Source organism: Crotalus tigris, unplaced genomic scaffold (genome assembly GCF_016545835.1).
Source record: "Crotalus tigris isolate CLP2741 ecotype Arizona unplaced genomic scaffold, ASM1654583v1 scf7180000017576.4783729, whole genome shotgun sequence".
Taxonomy (NCBI): domain Eukaryota; kingdom Metazoa; phylum Chordata; class Lepidosauria; order Squamata; family Viperidae; genus Crotalus; species Crotalus tigris.
In genome coordinates this window covers 351,011-370,134 of record NW_024096487.1, presented here as the reverse complement: position 1 = coordinate 370,134, position 19,124 = coordinate 351,011, and the positions used below count along the sequence as shown (strand labels likewise).

Here is a 19,124-nt window from a genome sequence, read left to right as displayed (position 1 = left end):
AGTTAGATCTTAAACTTAAGATCTTCCAAAGCAACATTTAAAAGAAAACAATGTCTCAGTGAATTTGTTTATTTATTAGATGTATATGCTGCCCATCTCACTCTGAAAAGCAATCTGGGCAGCTTCTAGGCGGACAACCATCACAGTTTGACAGTAGTGATTTGAACAGAAAAAAAAAAAGAGAGAACGTTCCATTCAAATAAATAATACTGAAAAAAATCTAGTGATGTGCCATTTGGAAACATACCTTCTCTAGCCATCACAGTACAAACTTTGTGTGCACGTGTGTTTGTGTACACACATGTGCACATACACATATTGTTTAACCTACAGTTATCTTATACAGCTGATAATTCTGCGAAACAAAGGTGCGCCACAGCATCCCGCGTCTCAGCTTTTTTGCAAAACCACACAACCCTCAGGTAGGCATGCAAATGGCTAACATTGTTAACACCCATCATTACTTAATTCTGTAGATAAGAAACATGTAAATTGCTCATTAGGTCTAGGACTGCAGGTGGAAATGCAGAATGGCAATTTTCAAAGGTAAAAATTTGTCAGTATCTGCAATTTTAACCAGTGCTACACTTGCTGTTTGAGTGTGGCCGAACTGTAATCTGGAGCCCTACTTTTCTATCCACCACCCTGTCTGTAACATAGTAAGAGAAAAAGACACGCAGCCAATCAGAATGTTTTACCTTTAACATATCTTTGTACCTGCCCATCTCCGAGTGAGCAGTGATGAGGCAACCGAGGACTCGAAACCTGCCAGCTGGATCTGTGCTCTTTTCCAAAACCCGCAGCCAGACTTGAAGGGCCTTTTCTGTCTGACTGGACTGATACAGCTGGAGTCCTTTTTCTATCTGCTGCTTTGTCTGGTCCTGTCCCATTGCCTTCGTGCTCTGGAGCTGCATATACCAACTTGTCGGAAGAGCAGCAGACCTGTCAGAGTGGCTGTATAGATGGGCTAAAAGAAACGGTGACAGTGAAGTTGGTGCTCAAACAAGAGGATGGACTGCTTGGTGCCAAAGCAGGGGGCCCACCAGGATCTCAGATGGCTCAGCCTGGAGGAATGTCCATCGGAGATGGGAAGAAAGGCCCACCCAAATGTTGAAGCAACCACCCTGATCGTCTAGAATAGCATCCTCGGTGCTGCTATCCTATCAGAGCTTTTCTACAACCCAAGTCACAAAGAAAGTGGAAGACAAGAAAAGCACAGCCAGGAAAGAAGGAAAGAGCCTAAGTGGCTGGAGTGAAATTCAATCGGAATGGCCCCTCCCGAGCCCCTCCCTTCCATTGGGGACAGCTGTGCCCGCCAATCCTTGTCATGTGATCTCACAGGAATGTCAGACTTGGTAACCCCCAAGGTCAGAAAGCAAGCCTGAGCAACCAATCTCCTTCCCTCTACGCTGCCTTTATATAAATACATCAGAGAGGGCAAATGGAGCCTTTCTTCAACGAGTTGTTGTACAGTGGCAAACGCAAAATGAAGGAAGTTGGAGCTGAACTTTCAGAGCTTGAAAACGAAAAAGCTTTTCCTCAATCAATTAACAGAAAAAACATTATTCACTAGAATTATTTCTAGTGGGATGACCACTAGATAGAGCTAGAAACAAGCCTTTTACGTACAGTATTTTGTTTCAGTTTTGACAACTGGATTTTTTTTAAAAAGGAATGCTATATGACTGATAAAAATGCAAAAAGGAACAGTCAAAACAACCAGGAGATTGTTCTATCTACCTTACAAGGGAAGTTGCAACCACTGGGAGATTTTTTAGCTAAGAAACTACTTTTGGGAGACCATGACAGAGATAAATCAAGAACGGTTTGAGAGAGAGAGAGAAGAAAGCAGGCTGTTTCTTGGCAACCAAGGATTGGGGGAAGAAAGAGGAATAGCTGAAGAACTGCTGCTTGTCAATTTTCATTATTCTAGCTAAGTATTTCCGCTGTTCTCTGTGTCAAGTCACCTGCCAGTGACTTGACAGTCATCCTAAAACCCCATCCTAGCATGGTGTATCTTACTCTATAATGTGAAAGAAAAAAAAAGTATGCCATTTCCTTAAGACAGCATTTATTCCAATGGCTGAACTGCAATCAGCTTTTTCTGAAAATGTGAGCCCAAAGAACATTATTTTCAGAATGCAAGAGGCTGTGAGAAGCTAGATAATTTATGGATACTTCATTGCTATTTCTGTTTTCTTGGGGGAACAGAATGTGCAGAAATGAACATAGGAATATATGAAACATGGAAGCGTAAAGGAAAAAATGAAAAGGGAACTAAGCAGAAATAAAAAACATTGACACTTGGAGTGGAAGGGATTAGAATGAAACAAAGTAATATTCTTACAGTATCTTTGAATCTACCAGCAGATCTACAAGCCACTGTGACTTGTTTGCTAGGCATTTTCTGGATAAAATTGCTCATGTAAATTGGATACATCACGGGCAGAAAACAATGAAGTGACTGAGGCAATCTCTTGTGAAGTCACCTGGCACTCTTTTGAACCTGTTGAAGCCAAGGAAATGGACAGCTTTACATTGTGTTAGCTCAGCCTCCTTGGGAGTTTATTGAAGATACCAGAGAAAAGAACAGGCAACTGCATTTTAGGAGTAGTAAATGCTTAGAAAAAGGGGAGTCATACCAACAACCTGTAAGGAAGTTGTGATGCACTTCTTCCTGAAATCATCAGTTGAACTAGCAGTGTTGGACAATGTTTAATAATATATATCACGGGTGTAAAACTTGATTGCGTCACGTGACGTATCATGAAATACGTTTTTTTACCTTTGCGGAGCCGGGGTGAGCGTGGCCTGCGCATGACACATCCAGCCTGCAGGCCACCAGTTTGACACCCCTGATATATATATATTTGCTTTTAAAACAAAATGGTGCTATTTCTTCCTAACAAAATGGGGCCTTATCAGGAATGCTGGAGGAACGAGAGGTTAAGTACCTGACCACCCGTCTAAGATACCGCAGGGTTTGTCTCTTTTCCAGTTAACATTATAGGAAACAACTATGAAAGGTCATCTATTGGCTTGGGGTGAAGCATAATTGAACCATTTTTTGAGGAATGGGATCCTTCTCTGCCAGATTTACAAAGTGTAGGTTGTTAAGACACAATGTCTGTCAGGCACAAGCAGCTAGGTCCACACATGTAGAGTTCAAGCTAACTACTTTATTACATTCTGCCTATTATACAGGAATCTTCCCAGATTGCTTGCCTTCTCTTGGGAACTGATAGATAAAGTTCTACGGAGCCTGGGAGGAGGGTAGTGGTGTCAGTTCTGGTTCTTTTGTGGCTCTGCAACAATTCAAGGCTAACCCCCAGCGTAAGTCCTTCCTGCTTGGGCATTTCTCAACATCTACAATATATTTATGCAGTTGTTGTAATTTTAACTTTATTGGATTTTATGCTGAAATGCTGCTTTATGTGTTTCTCTATTTTTATAGTGAGTCACTCAGAGTCTGTATCTGGGGCAGCATGGAAATAATGTAAATACACGTATCATTTTATTGGATATCACCCTTCCAAATTTGTTAAAGCAGTCCCAGTACATTGGAAAGACTGATACTGGGAGACAGAAGGTTTACTTGACAGTAATATAGAATTCCCAATTGAGTCAGACTGAAAATCGGATTTATGGTATCTAATTTATGCACAAATGTTAGTGATAATGCTGTATTTTCAACTTTGTATTAACTTTTTCTGCAGTGTATTGGAAGAGCAGCTTACCTGCAGGAATCAAGTTAACATCACCTGAATGTGATTTAAAAAATTCTGCATATCAAGCTAGTTTATATGTCAGCTGGCAATCCAAGTTCCTTTTCGTTTCAAACATCAGTAGCTGTAGAGGTGCTAAGACAGTTAATGACACCTATGTAAGACAATACTCTAAAACTGCCACTGCAATGTTTTATTTTTGAGACTAGAGAGAAAAAAATTTCTCTTGGAATTTCTTATTATTACCTTGCATTATATCAAACATGTCAAACTCGTGATGTCACGTGACATCGCACAACGTATCGGAGCCTTTTCACCATTGCCGGCAATGACGTGCCCGGCCTGTGGACCGACAGTTTGACAACCCTGCATTATACAGCTCAACCCTCAGAGCCAATTAGAAATGTGAAATTTGCCTACTTTAAACATTTAATTCTAATATAATCTACTTAGAAATGCTTTTAATTACTCTAGGCATACAGCATGAGATTACATCCCAGATTAGAAATAATCTATTTTCAATACTTCTCTGTATTAAAAAGGTAGTATTCCATAAAAATTATACTGTAACCAACTTCATTTAATTTGGAATAGAATTAAAAACCAGAAATTCCTTCACCTGCAGTTCAATTCACTGTTATCTCATTTTGTTGCAAGTGAGGACCAGGCTAGAGTTAGTATGTGATAAAATGCCATATGATTTTTTTTTTACACATGATGGCAATAGTAGCTAATAAAAACTTTGGGAAGAGATGGAATTTAGTAGCTATGTAAATACTTATAAAATGTATGAGATCCGATTCCAAATCAGATACATCCCTGTCTACATTCTTAATGCCAATTGAACCACATGGAAAATTATTCATCTCAGAATATGATAAATACTTATAGTGGTGCTGGGATTTCAATGGAATCAAATTTTTAATTCTTAAAAATTGTTTATTAGAATTCAAGCATCTAGATCAGGCTGGAACTAAAAACTATAAAAGTACATTTAATAACCATATTATGTTTTAAGGGATCTGTGTTCCTATGCTGGCTTTGTCTGAGCATCACCTTTTATTCAAAAATACAGCATGAAATCTTGAACTGTGTCTTTGATTGACTGAAGTTGTATGGTTTATCTAAAGATTGATTAGTTTTTTTAAACATTTAGTTGGGGGAAGATAAGAAACCAATAGCACTCCAGAGGCTTTTCTTACACAGTTCTTAACCTCATTCAACATTGGTTTCACTTTAGTATGAACTTATAAGAACTATGTTTGTAATAATCTTTTATCAATGTCAAATTGATTGTTCAAGTGTTTCCTCAGTTTCCACTCACGCTTACAAATGATTTCAAAATAACTTTTCAACCTTCTGCTGTTTAATGTACCACAAAACAGGTGATGCAGAATTTTGTTATGATCCAACAGATGGCTGTTGACTGATGACTAAATACTCACCCGATACATTTGAAATTAAAAAATTTAAAACGTTTCCAAACTCATTTATAGGGATTATTCTAGCAGGAAAAAAAATTGCAGAAATGGTTCATGCACACTCATAAAAAGTTATTGTAAGAACAAATATGACACCTTTCTCATTTTAACTTGATCCAAGGAGGAATCCAAACAATTATTATTTTGGTAATTATAAGGTGATAGGATTTAGTGCTTATTAGAAGATAAAAGTTAAAAAAAAAAAATTCCAGTTAGCTGACTTTTAAATTAATTTCTGCTTAAATGTCATTATCTTATCTTGTAGGATTTTGCTTCCTTTATTTGGTAAAAAGTAAAAACAATTTTAAGGAACTATATTCTGCAATATAGGCCTTAAGATTTATTTGCTTGTAGTACAAATAATTATAATCTATATTCAATATAAATACCTATAATAAAGTTATAATAGGAAGGGCACTTAAAAGACGCAAATATAGTTGCAGGAATTAGGAGAAAGAATCTATCAAATTACTTATATTATTTTTATGCTGTAAAAAATATGGCAGCTTACTCAAGGTGATTTAAACAAGATAAACTTACCAGAAAAAAACTGAATGGAGAAGCACTTTTCTATAATAAATTATTCCTCATGTGTATATTTATATTTCATATACTAGCTACCAGAAAAATCTTTGATGAAACTGATCTGGGCCCAGCCAATTTACATCAAGTGTAGAAAGAAAGTAAACCTTAAAGTAAAATCCTCAGAAAAATAATTTAAATTAAGAGAGGGGGGGGGGGAAAGGTGAGCTTTGTGTTTGGGGAAGCAGCATGCCAGTGACAGAAAAAATGATGTATATATTCCTCATACATTTAGACTAAGCAACCCTTTTTTCAAATACCCGGATACCAATTTGCCTGTTCTGTATAAGTAAATACAAGGATGACACAAAATTTCTTCTCAAACAGTTTAATAGCAAATAAACAAAGGGAGATACCACACTTGGCATATACAAAATGACTTCTTGTCTGTGTGTCTGTGCAATTAAAACAGCTTTAAGTTCCCCAGTGGGACAAAAAGAAACCACACACAAAAGGAAGAAAATTCCTTAATACATACTCGCTCGTTCCAAACTTGTAACAAAACTTTCATTTTTAAATCCACTACACAAACTCCGTGATCAGAAAAGCAACATGTGCTTCTTTTTTAACCACTAAAGTAAAATCCATAATTTTCTACAGAGTACAACACAATTTCACACAAAAAAGACATTTTGTTTTGCAAATCAAACAAGAAAAAGGAACAGTTCAAACAGGGTAAAGAAAAGCATTGCTACAACAGAATCACGACTTTGAGTTGATTAAATCCTGTTAAACTGCAGAACAGATTCTACATTTGGTCATAGTGGCAATTTGTTTTCTTGTCACATTTGTGAATCACTTTACATTGTTTTCTAGTAGAAAAGGCAAAAAACTGTACAAAACCCCTAGTGTTAAATACAATGTTTGTACCAATAAAAAAGCCCACAGGTTTTTTTTTCCAAAATGTAAATTTTCTTTTTTTTAATTATTCACAAAAAGCAGCTAGAAATAAAAGGCAGCTGCTGCTTTACTGTCTCAATTCCATTAAAACCACCACAGAATTATTAAAACAATCAAAGGAAAGAAAGGAAAGGAACATCTAATGTTTGGCATTTTGGTTTTCTCCGGAGATTTTTTTTTACCACAGGATTCTCCAGAGTTTCTCATGAAACAGTATGCACATTATAAAGAAATGTATTGGCAAAATTAATTAATACACTGCAAGGCCTTGACTTCCCCGCCATCAGACACCCCTGTGCATTGTGACTGTGAGCCCAAGGTCAATCATCTCACAGCTGTACCCCAAATAACACAATGATATCCCCTTTCAAGTCACTCTCATCCTTAGAGATGCTGATCACAAGGTTGAGAGAAAAGCAAGTACGGAGAGAGATGACCCATCCAGCAAGAGAGTTGGCAGCTGGTGTTTGCCAACAACAGAGTGAAAGCTTCCTAAGGCCTAGATAGATCTCTTAGATGTTTCCACTCTCCAAATGTTTTGTTTCACATTCCTTCCTCCTGTTAAAATTCCTTCATAGCTTCTCCTCCACCCCGTTGCCTCTTGTGCTTAGGCACCTACCACAGGACTTTTTGCAAGGTGCTGTGAAGTCCTGGACTATATCTCAGCTTCTAAAGCAGATCATATGTGCAGCAAAGCTGAAGCATGTTTCCCAGAGAAGGATAATCTGTCCTGTTTTTCTTCATCAGGCCAGAAAAAAAAAAAGAAAGAAAGAAAGAAGAAAGAAAACTGCACGTCTCCTAACCCAATTAAAGAACAAAACTTTTTTTTTTTAAAAAAATTCTCCACAGAGGAGATTCCCCCAGCTAAGGCCCCTGAGAAAAGGAGCCGGGGTTGGTACCCTGTTCAGGTAACAGCCAACGTGCTGTTATATTGTGCTTGTCACTTGGAGAAAGAGCCAGCAGTTTTGTGCCTAGGCTTACAGATTCCTTCTATGGGATATATACGACATGCTATTTCAAGTGTAAGAACTGGAGAGCAATCAAGCTTCCATTCACTGAGAGTTAGTGGTGTTAAAATTTCACAAAGCAAGTCGCATATTAAACAAGAGGTACAAATTAAGGCTAACCCAAAGGAGCCTGAGCTCCAAAGGATTTCAGAAGCAGTATTACGCAAACATCCCACATCTTTCTGTTAAACTTGTATCCCTGCCGCTGCCACCATGACCATCTGAACAGTGCAATCAAGCCCCTGAGACCTTTCCATAGCTGTGATAATAGAGCAAGGTGCAGATACTGTGTAAAGCAGTCTAAATGCACAGGAGATGTCCTTCCATGACATATGATCACAAGTCTGGCATCCCAAAAAAAGGACAGCTTTGAAACCTAATAAATTGCTCAGTTTTTGCACCAACTATAGAAAACAGAGGTGAAGGGTGTATATATACAGGATTGTGAAGAACACAGCAGGAAACATGCAAAACATTTACAGGGGCATTATTTGAAATTTTAAAAGAAAAAAAAACAAAACAAAAAGAAAAACTCACATTTTGTTGAGGAGATTGTAGTTACAAAAAACTAAGCATGCAAAGGTTTAACAAAATACAACACCAACTTTGATTAAATTCTCACTGCAGACAAAGGCTGATAATCACACAGGAAGGAAAAAGCGGTTAAGTGCCAGGGCAAAAATGCAGCTACAATCAGGAAAAAGTGTAGTTCAAGTGTTTTCTGCTGAAGCTACTCAAGTCAAAGAACGCATGCTCTCTTCTCAAGCATGGCAAGTAGGTTCAGCAAAATGTGACCAGAAGCCTCCTGAAAGCTTTGAGTTGCATCCTTTTACTTTTTCCTTCAAAGGTTTTTGTTGAAACTAAGCACACAGAAAAAACTAAGCCTAGAAAGTGATTGGCTGTATGTTCACAGAAATACAAATACTCCACGAGGTATGCTAGCAAGGCTGCTCTGAAGACAATTACAAAGAATCAGAATCACAAAATCAAGTGGTTATCTTATGAAGTTCTAGAAAAATAGAATTCTTTTATATTCAAATGCAAGTTTAAATATTCCCCATCAGCAGTCTTTCTAGCAAAACCAATTTGGCAGCACAAAAAAAAAGAAGGAAAAAAAAGAAGAAACAAACATAATAAAATACACATCAGCATCAAAAGTCAACACAAGGTCAAAGGGTGAGAGTTCAAGCATCAGAGAAGCTGAAGAGACAAGGATTTGGACGATGTACTTGAACGCCACATCGACATGCTTTAGGCACAACGATGAACAAACGGCAGGAATCTAGAAAAAAACAAACCAGAAAGAAGGAGACCTACTGAGTTACACAGAACAGTACATCCAAACAGAGAGAGAAAGAGAGAAGAGAGTGAAACAGGAATGGGCACTGTACAATGAGACCTCTTGGGGAGGGGAGCTGACGAGGAAGGGCAGCACATGCCAACAATGAACAAGTAAAAGTTGAAGTGCATAAGACACCAAATAAATGTAAAAACTGTCAGAAATTAAATGGAACAGAGGCCTGGGATTCCCTTTAGACTCTGGCTACAGAATGGAGTCTGACTTAGCGGCATACAGCTGTGCATTCAACACAGCTCTAAGTCAGTGTTCCTGTTACCTTTTCATGAGGAAGGTAGCAGCCCCCTCTTCCACGAGAACCTGACTTCACAAAATGCAATTGTAGGACAGTTCACATGACAGGTGGGAGGACAAAGCAGAGATCACTGGGCAACTGGGCACTGAGAGTTTAACACTTTCTTCTTCTTACTATGGGGCATACTTAGGCAATTGGAACTCATATGTATGCGTATGTATGCACATGTATGTAGATTCTGGCAGTAAATGACATTAAACACGTTTTTACAATGTGAGTAAAACTGATGCCCTCACAGAAAGAATTAAGACTTGATTGCAAGTTAAGACTTGCTGCAGTTGAGCCCTTTTTACTATGATACTTGCAAAAAAAAAAAAAAAACCCACCACCCTCATTTTGCAACTCTTTTCAATACATAAATCTTGCTCTTTTGATTCTGTGAGGAGGAACTCTGGACTCTCAAAAGTTCTATAGTCACCTCTGCCAGTTTTGAAAGGAAGGATTTTTATCTGCAGAGACTGGTAAAGAGATTTTCAAAGTGACAGAATCTCTAACAGGATCACAACACAAGAGGCCTAAATATCAAGGACAAACACATTAAAGCATTCTCTTAACATAGTGTTCATAAGAAATTGTCTGAAGCAGCATACGATTATTGGAAAAAGTATTGTTCTTAGATTTGCCCTCACTTCCATCCTAATTATAATAAATGCATGTTACAATATTTTGATTTAAATACAGAGATCTATTTCAGCTGAGTAATACGAATGAAGAATACATTTGTGTGAATATAATTTACTTTTTTTTAAACAAATGTCAAGCTACACTATGTTATTTAATTTTAAACTTACTTAGTTTAACAACACTGGCTTGGAATCAAAATGAGTGAAACAAACCATCCTTCCGTTAGTTGATGTTTTGGATCTAGGGCAACGCTTCTTCAGCTGAAACAAGGGAGGGGTAATCCTTGTTAACTTTCCTTCTCATTATAATTCACTATACCCCTGAATATCCTAGGACTGGGGAATTCACTGGAAGAATTTGATAGTAACACTAAGAGAAGTACATTAGTAAAGCCACTTCCCTGAAGTATCCTTAGTGAACCCAAGAAGACTCCCACTGGCAGAAAAATCTCTAATCTTAACTATAGGTGTGCAATGTTCAGGTTCAAAGATGCCAAAGATCTGACTTGGGCACCCCTCCCTACTTCTCAACCTTCTCCTTTAAGAAGCAGTGTCTTTTGCCCAAATATGTTTGAATTAAGGAAACAGCAAAGATTACACTTGCAGGAATCCTACCTTTGGGTGTGTGTGTATGAGATTATGAAAGTTAGTTTGCTGAAATAAAATATGAGAGTCTTTATTTTTATCATAAAATACATACCCAAAAACTTGAATAGAACATTTTTCTCTTTCCCAGAATCCATCCATTCACATGAATTAACAAAATACGTAGTTAAAAAGCTACTTGCAAAACCATGATGACTATTTATTTTAAAGTTATCCACCCTCCCTCCCAATAACTAACTCAGGCTCTTGTTGTTGCACAATTTGGTTCATGAATGCCAACTCTGGTCAATATAATTTTCAGTATAACTTGGGAGTTCTTTATCAATTTCAGTGTTCTGCATATGTATTACCAAACTCACTATTTTAATCTGAGAATGTATGTATAAGCAATTATGATATCAAGTAACTAAATGATTAGGTTCCAATTTGATTGGCTTCACTGATTTTCTACCAAAAATTGGGCGGAGGGTGAAGGCAGAGTAACAATCTGTCCAGAAAATAGCATGATATGTGGAAGCAAAACCTCAGAGGGGCATCTATATGTATCCTTGTATAAACCAGATTCATTTTCTTGCCAAGTGGGACTCTCCCTGGGAAACAAATCTTCATTATTTGTTTTGAAAAGCATTTGTGGCCAGGTCACGGGAAATTGAGAAGAAACAAGTATTTTGGTTGAAGCATACTATCTTAAAGTTCAGAATGGCACCACTGAAGGCACAGGAATTCTGCCAATCTATTCCAAAGATCCCATTTTTAGAATTTAACCTGCATTTTAAACTTTGGTAACTCTGACAGTGGAATTAGGGCACTTGCGCTGATCATACCTATGAAAGGAAATACTGTATTATAGGATAAGCATAACACAAATATTGTGTTGCTAGTTCAACAGGAGGAAAGTTGCCCCATAGCGGTCATAATGGAAACATACAGAAAAGTTACAAAGTATATGGACATTGAATAAATAGCAACAAAGTATTTAGAAAAGCTAGTAATAGTGACTGAGAAGAGTAGTGGTACTGGGAGGAGTGACTATAGCAAAAATTGAGCACAGCTTTCCTCCTCCACTGGTTCACAGCATTAATTCTTATCCTATTTAGCAGTTTGCCCCGTTACACACAGGCCACTGAAAGTCAGTAGTTTCAATCATGCACATTGTTTATGTATGCATTACACAATCACATTCAGGATTATGCAAAACCCTGGTCTTATCCAGTGAAATAATTTAGATAATAAATATTCTCCACCCTGGAGCAGTATAAAACTTCTATAAAAATAGAAACAACATTCTTGGTTATATCAGGTTGCAACTGGAGCAACTGCTCCCAACCATGACCTCTTTTTTTTTTCCTGAAAGTATATTTTTATTTTAAAAAATCCCTTGACAATTCTGGGACCCTTAGCACTCCAACACTCCCTCATCCTAATAATATCAGGATAAAATTTCTCCTAGTGCACAAACAATCAAATGGTATACAGTTATCTAAGTGTATGCATATGCTTCTAAATTAGACCCCAAATATTCAACACTGAAGGATACCACATGCCAGCACAAATGGAAAATTTGGCAATCTGACCATTCCACCTTTTTATCACCACTGTACAGTATATGCTTTTTTTAAATAAACGCTGTTTAAATTTTTACTATGCCATTCATCAAGTTATAAATCTGCAGTGAGATTCCAAATTCATCAGAAAAACAACTTGAATCACAGATGGGTAGCCTTACACAAATTATAATGCCTCAGTTTTAGTAAACAAGGGGACCCAGTCCCTAGTAAACATCTGGTTTTCCCACTGAGTTTTATCTTATACAATGGCATTCCAAATTTGATGAGCTTTTGAATCTTCATTGGAGATTTTTATCTTATACAATGGCATTTCAAATTTGATGAGCTTTTGAATCTTCATTGGAGATTTTTTCCATCCAATGTAGCAATACACTGAATCTATATATAACACTGTAAACTTTCCTAACAATAGGAGTAGCTTTTTGTAGCCTCAAGACTAGATTTTACATAATTTCTTGCCATGGCTCAACTCATACTGTTAAAAATTCCCTTTGGACTCAGACTTACAGTGTGTATAAAAATTTAATGCTTTTGGCATACACCCACGTGAAAAAAAGGATGTGTATTAGAAGGGAAAGAAATCTGACTTTGAATTATTAGGCACTAGGCTCAGGCAGTATATAGACCAGATCCAAATCCTGCACAAATTCAGACCTTTGAATTTATTCCTTTGTACTGGCACACACTCAAAGGAAAACTGCTATGTAATAAGCTGACAATATTTGTGAAAAATAAATCTATATAAGCAACAAGAAAAAATCTTTGGGCCAGTATTATTCTGACACACGCTCACACAAGTTGAAAAAAAAAAAAGAATGTCAGAAATCAGAGCAATAAGAGCTCATTTTAAAACCAACTGTCAGTTTAACACTAAGGAGGTTTTAACTTGTACTTTATGAGCACCATTTCTAGTTACACCTTCATGTACAATTTCTAGAACGGGGAAGAACAAATTTTATCATGAAACATTGGATTTGTAGTAATAAGATTGTAAATTAAATCCAGGAATTCCTGGATTACAGCCTGAAGTGTAGATAGCTGCATTAAACCAACTAACTTCAAGTGTAGTTTCCAAGAAATTGAAACACTAATTCATATTATCCAATTTTAAAAAAGATTGTTCTGTCCAAAGTGTAAACAGCTGATCAGAAAACATCACTGGATACTTTTATAAGCTGCAACCACACACATTGCACTATACAAACGTATTTTAGCATTATAATTACTGCATTTTTCCTTTACCACGTGAATATTTTTGCCCAACTATTATCCTCCAACTGACTGATTCTGTATACAGTTCTCACATAAGGCATTTACTAAATAAATCTAGCAAATAGCTTGGCAAAGTTCCTTAGGGGTTGTTCATTAACCAACCACCATATGATTTGGATTCAGCTTCCTGCTTCACCCTTTCATGAGTATCATTGGGGTCTCCTCATATCTAAGTCATGCAGTGTCATTTCCAATTGCACTTACTATTTTCCTTTGCTCTCCAAGGTGGCTGGCATTGGTCCTTCTCAAAAACACAGTTACAAACACAGCAAACTTTTTTTTTTAAAAAAAAATAGTGATATGGCACCTAAGCTCCAAAGTAAAACACTGGAAACAAAAGCACAAAGTTGTCCTCCATCCGCAGAATTCCCAGTAGAGGCTGCAGCTGAGTCTTCAGGAGAAGATGTGCCAGACAGAATGGTATCAATCAGCTTCTGTGACTGTAAAAATACAGCCTTAAAGAGTTTTTGAATCCCTAAGTGGGCTCCTCCCCAACTTACCAGAAGATCCTTCTCACTCCAGTTCCAGGGGGAGGGGCACTCAATATGGCTTGCTGTCATTCTTAGAGCGCTTGAGCTGAACTTTCAGTCGCTTCATGCCAATTTGAAATCCATTCATTGACTGGATGGCAGCTTGTGCAGAGACTGGATTGTCATAACTTACAAAACCTAAGAAAAGAAAAACTCAACAGTTAAGTGCAATTAGAGGATAAGAATATCTAAGTACATCATCATCATCATCTCTACCCACCATCACCACAGCTTGCATTTTTGCTTTTAATACAAAACCAATCTTAATCTTTAGTGTAATTACAGATAAAGCATATGAGATAGAACTTTAAAAAAAATACAACTGAGGCAAAATTTCCCTACTCGACTCAAACAAACTAGCAGATGTTAGTGTCTTTTTAGAGATACAATCTGTAAATGTCAATTCTTCTACTGATGTTTAATTTCTTGGAAAAGAAGGGCTAGAATATTCCAGATGCCATCCAAACCTGTAATTTTTAGTGAGTATAATTGTTAAATATATGACTGAGCAATCATACTAACTCTACTTTTAAGTTTAGAGTCATGTTGCTTTATTTACCTATGTTTTGCTTACATATAACTTGCTTGCACAAGCAAGTGGATATATTTTCAGCTAAAAGATTTTAGTTACTTGAAATACTACGATGTTTTTTTTCAATGCATCTATTTACTTAAGCTGCTAGCTACAAAACAGCAACTTACTGACTTAAATGTTTCACAGTAAGTTTCTGTACCAGTTCATTATACATCAGCTGGTTATTGTTTTCTGAGGGGAGAAGCTGAGAGAAATAATTAGAGGAAGAAGGTGGGACAAACCTTCCGAACAACTGCTTTGATATGAATATTCTTCTTTTACGAAAAACAATGTAACAGAACATACCAAAACATTTGCTTAGATTGGTCTGCTTGTCAATGAAAACCTTGGCAGAGACAACGTTCCCAAAAGGCATGAACATCTGTAGCAGGTCTTGGTCCCCAAATTCCTGGGGAAGATGGTAGATGAACAGATTGGCTCCTTCTGGACCTTTAAAATATCCATTTAGAAGGAAATTAAAAGAAGTAGAACTTCTTGGATTTTAATACAGAAAATAAAGGAGAGGTAAAAGCATGTTTAATTAACAGTCAAAACTCATGATATTAGTGAAAAATCTGTCTGCAGAAATTAATTATCTTGCGATGTTAAAAATGATACCTAGTGTTCATTTTTAAATAAGAACAAATAACAATAGAGTAAAAATAAAAAAATACTTAAAAAATAAAGGACCATTATTTGTAGTTTCAGTCAAAGACCAGAAATACAGAAACAAATCTTGATAATTAAATACGTAGGCACGATAAATTCTAGCCCACTTCAGGAAGTTGTGATGCTTTAACGTTGATAAGATGACCAGGCTGTACTTCCTTAATACAATTCAAAATAAGGATGCAGAGCACCATCACTCTTTCCATTTTAAAGCCTACACCTTCAGATTAATGTTTCAATAAGGTTGTCGTGTATTTAAAATGTGATACAACCACAATAAATATATGACCTATGAGACAATATGATCCATAAAATAACAGCACTCTCACATCAGGTAAAATTAATTAGATAACCTTTCACTAAACCATTTTTTTCCCACTAAATCAAGATTTTGGCAATTTCAACCCTCCAATTAGCAACAGTTAACAGCACTGGCCAAATAACTTGCAAAGCATCTGTATAGATTAAGGATACTGTATGCAAAAAACTGCTACGTACTTTCTCATAAATAAGAAATGATTAATGATGGTCCCAAAATGTGACTGAAAATATTAAAAATAACACACTGTATATATCAATTTTAAAAATGAATTTCTTGGTTGGGTGAAAGATAAAACTAAACAGGATTTTAGAATTAGATGTTTCAGAGTAACCACAATATTCTGTAAAAATGTCTGCAAAATGCACTATAACATGTTTATAAGTCCCATGTTTTATCCTTAACTTCAGATTCCGTATCACTGGAGAAGAGTCTTTTGAGTATAATATGATACCCAGGGCTTAGTACGACACAGCTAAAGAACAAACTTTCTCAACACTGCCTCCTACTTACCTTCCTTCTGACTTCCTGCTGCACCAATACTCTGCTGTGTTAAAAGACTCTGATTGTAAAGTGTGGGCAATGCAGCAGCAGCATATTGCTGAATCCCAGAGTATGCCTGAGTTAGGGCCTCCATTGTGCTCCCTGTGCCGTTTGAAAGGCCACCGCTGCCTAGCCCTCCATTTAAGGCTGCCATTCCTATACAGAAAATATGAATAAATATTTTTTCCCATAAGGTTTCAAGTAAGATAATGGATCAAGTAGGGGAAATTGAGGCATGTGTATGAAGCAAACAATGATGGAGTCTGACTTCTGCTTACAATGTACTGGACTTGCCTGCTAAAGAGCCAACATTCAGGCCTGCAGTAGCCCCTGCCAGTGTTTGCAGCGCTCCAAGAGAAGCCATTGGGTTTACTGAGGAACTGCTACTGGAACTGGGTGATGAACCTGCTATTTAAAATGAGAGAGTTAAAACATCAGCAAGAACTTTCAACAGCATCAAAATGACCTAGCACTATCTCTGAAAGGCCTAAATAAAGCACATTCAAGATTCTTCTAAAATATCAAGTGGAAAGCGGCATAAACTTTCCTTTTTCTCTCTCTTCTATTTTCCCAAAAGAATTTTCAGTGAACAGCAATCCCCAGTCTTCAGCCTTGTATCCTCTAGGTTCCAAAATGTATCTTTTAATTTGTGGGAAGTATGAGTCAAGTAAGAAATAGCAAGACTTTTTACCAACATTCAGAAGCAATCCTGCTATTTTTTGCCTAGATGAAAATTGCAATGAAGAAAAACCTCTGGAGTATCCATGTAGTATCCAATGAAATGCTCATCCAGTGAGCCAGAATCATTTGCTACTTACAGACTCTCAATTTATTACTGTTTAAGCAGAATGACCCAGGCCACAGTATTCTTTCTTTTTTGCCATCTCAGAATACTCAGTAACTAACCCTGTTCCATATTATGGGTATACATACCATAGTCTGATATCATACCTTGGTATGGCAACAAAAAGAAGAGGTGCAAGAGGTCAGTCAAGCACAGGCAAGTTTAATTTTAAATTCTAGTGATTTTCTTAAGTTTCATTTATTTTATTCCATATCTAAAATTACCATCATTTAGTTCCAATCAGCAGAAATAAAAGAAATTTCCAATATCAAGCCAAGCAATTGTGTGGCTTGCTTTTTGCCTACTATGATATGTAAATAATATTAGAAGTAACAATCCCTTGTTTTACAGCAATAAGCCACACGTTAAAAGAAATCTGCTACTGGCTTGCTGTGATTTCTGCAGAGGCGCCTCATTTGTGATTTTATGTATTATTCTTGGTAGGTTTTTCTGCCCCATCCAGTTCTGAGATCTTCAAGTTAAAAACTACTAAATGGAAATAAACCATTACTACATTTATCTGTAAGACCAACTGGCTTGTTCAAAAAGCATGATTAAAGCAAGTCGTAGTATAAGGTACAAATAATGTCACTGTAAAACCAAATTTCTCCAAATTCTATCTCAATTTTCAAAAAAATTGTATCTGCAAAGAAAATTCAAGAGAATGTAGTAAAACATTTCAGACAATGTGTTTCATTGAACAAATGGATCAATTACACTTACAAACAATAAATATCCTCTTGTGAAATTTAAGTTTTCTGTGTGTCCTTGTAAATATGAATGCATGTATACATGAGCCATGGTGGTGCAGTGGTTGGAATGCAGTACTGCAGGCTACTTCTGCTGACTGCCGACTGCCAGCAGTTTGGCAGTTCGATTCTCACCGGCTCAAGGTTGACTCAGCCTTCTATCCTTCCAAGGTTGATCAAATGAGGACCCAGACTGTAGGTGGCAATATGCTGACTCTGTAAACTGCTTAGAGAGGGCTGTAAACCCCTTAGAGAGGGCTGTATACTGCACTGTGAAGCGGTATATAAGTCTAAGTGCTATTGCTATATTCCTGTAATTACGTAGCAAAATCACATAACTATTCAGCAAATCAGAAGCACCTGCTTCCTTGTTTTTTTCAATCATAAACACATGTTTTGGGATGTAATTTTTATCTTCATATAGGGCAAGGTTTAATAATTAAATCATGGCAACTGGTTCTATTGTTATGTATGCAAAGAGGCAAAAATAGGTCAATTAATCAAAAAACACATAAATAAAACAACTCCCTTACCTGAACTGGTGAGAACACTTAATGGACTATTGGAAGAGTTGAGTGCAGTTGTTCCACTTGGGGTATTCTGAGCTGCGCTAGCTGCAGCTGCTAATGCAGCTAGATTCTGCAACTGCATTGCATTCAACCCTGAAATACATCAATTAATGCAGTGTGTCTGCCATTAACCACTGGTGGACCCAGCATCATCATCAATTAGAAATGGGTTTTGATGGAAGAAGAAGTCCAATAATCTTACCCCCTTTCTTCCAAGCTAAATAACTCTTACTTGCTGATATCTCTAGCCCCTCTATCATATTGACTGATATTTTTTGCTCTTTATTGTATCAACAATTGAGCCCAGGTGGCGCAGCGGTTAGAGTGCAATACTGCAGGCCACTTTAGCTGACTGTGTTCAGCAGGTCAGCGGTTCAAATCTCACCGGCTCAAGGTTGACTCAGCCTTCCATCCTTCCGGGGTAGGTAAAATGAGGACCCAGATTGTTGGGGGCAATGTAAATATATATATACATTGCTTACTGGTGTACACCGCTTAGAGAGTGCTTGCACTTAAAGCGGTATATAAGTCTCACAAATAAATAAATAAACAATTCTTCTTTCAATTCTCTTCCTAATGATTCCTTGCATGAAATTCATTCACTCTATTTTTTTTAACAGCAGCTCACATTGGACTGATTTTTTTTTACTGAGCTCTCCATTGTAATTTCAAGATCCCTTTTCTGGTCAGCCTCTGTCAACTAGGATCCAATAAATATACAAGTGAAGTTTGGATTTGTGTGCCAATTTCATTTTACGCTTATTTACGCTGAAGTACATTTGCCATTTTGAAGCCAATTTACCCGCTGTGGAGACCTCCCTTTGTACTTCAATGTAAAGTTTAAAAAGATATTGGCACACAAATCTTTAAAAACACCACCAAGCATGTTCATAATAATTCTGTATCAAAGA

General features: G+C 36.9%; 2 protein-coding genes across 18 annotated transcripts in view; both read right to left on the bottom strand.

Moving 5' to 3' along the window:
* RAPSN (receptor associated protein of the synapse) overlaps nucleotides 1-5,957 on the bottom strand; it is a 32,482-nt gene extending 26,525 nt beyond the window's left edge. For both annotated transcript variants that reach the window (XM_039357418.1, XM_039357426.1), the window contains exon 1: nucleotides 699-5,957. In XM_039357418.1, the coding sequence (XP_039213352.1) occupies nucleotides 699-914 (216 nt within the window). In that variant the 5' untranslated portion in view covers nucleotides 915-5,957. The remainder of the gene's footprint in view (nucleotides 1-698) is intronic.
* A 253-nt stretch (nucleotides 5,958-6,210) lies between these two features.
* The window catches only part of CELF1 (CUGBP Elav-like family member 1), a 58,368-nt gene continuing 45,454 nt past the window's right edge, over nucleotides 6,211-19,124 (bottom strand). For 12 of the 16 annotated variants that reach the window (XM_039357406.1, XM_039357371.1, XM_039357360.1 and 9 more), the window contains 5 exons: nucleotides 18,178-18,306; nucleotides 16,346-16,459; nucleotides 16,022-16,207; nucleotides 14,827-14,970; nucleotides 6,211-14,084 (listed from right to left, as the gene is read on the bottom strand). In XM_039357406.1, coding sequence (XP_039213340.1) covers nucleotides 13,957-14,084; nucleotides 14,827-14,970; nucleotides 16,022-16,207; nucleotides 16,346-16,459; nucleotides 18,178-18,306 — 701 coding nt within the window. In that variant the 3' untranslated portion in view covers nucleotides 6,211-13,956. The remainder of the gene's footprint in view (nucleotides 14,085-14,826; nucleotides 14,971-16,021; nucleotides 16,208-16,345; nucleotides 16,460-18,177; nucleotides 18,307-19,124) is intronic. The other 4 variants (XM_039357333.1, XM_039357351.1, XM_039357305.1 and 1 more) reach the window with 3 other exon arrangements.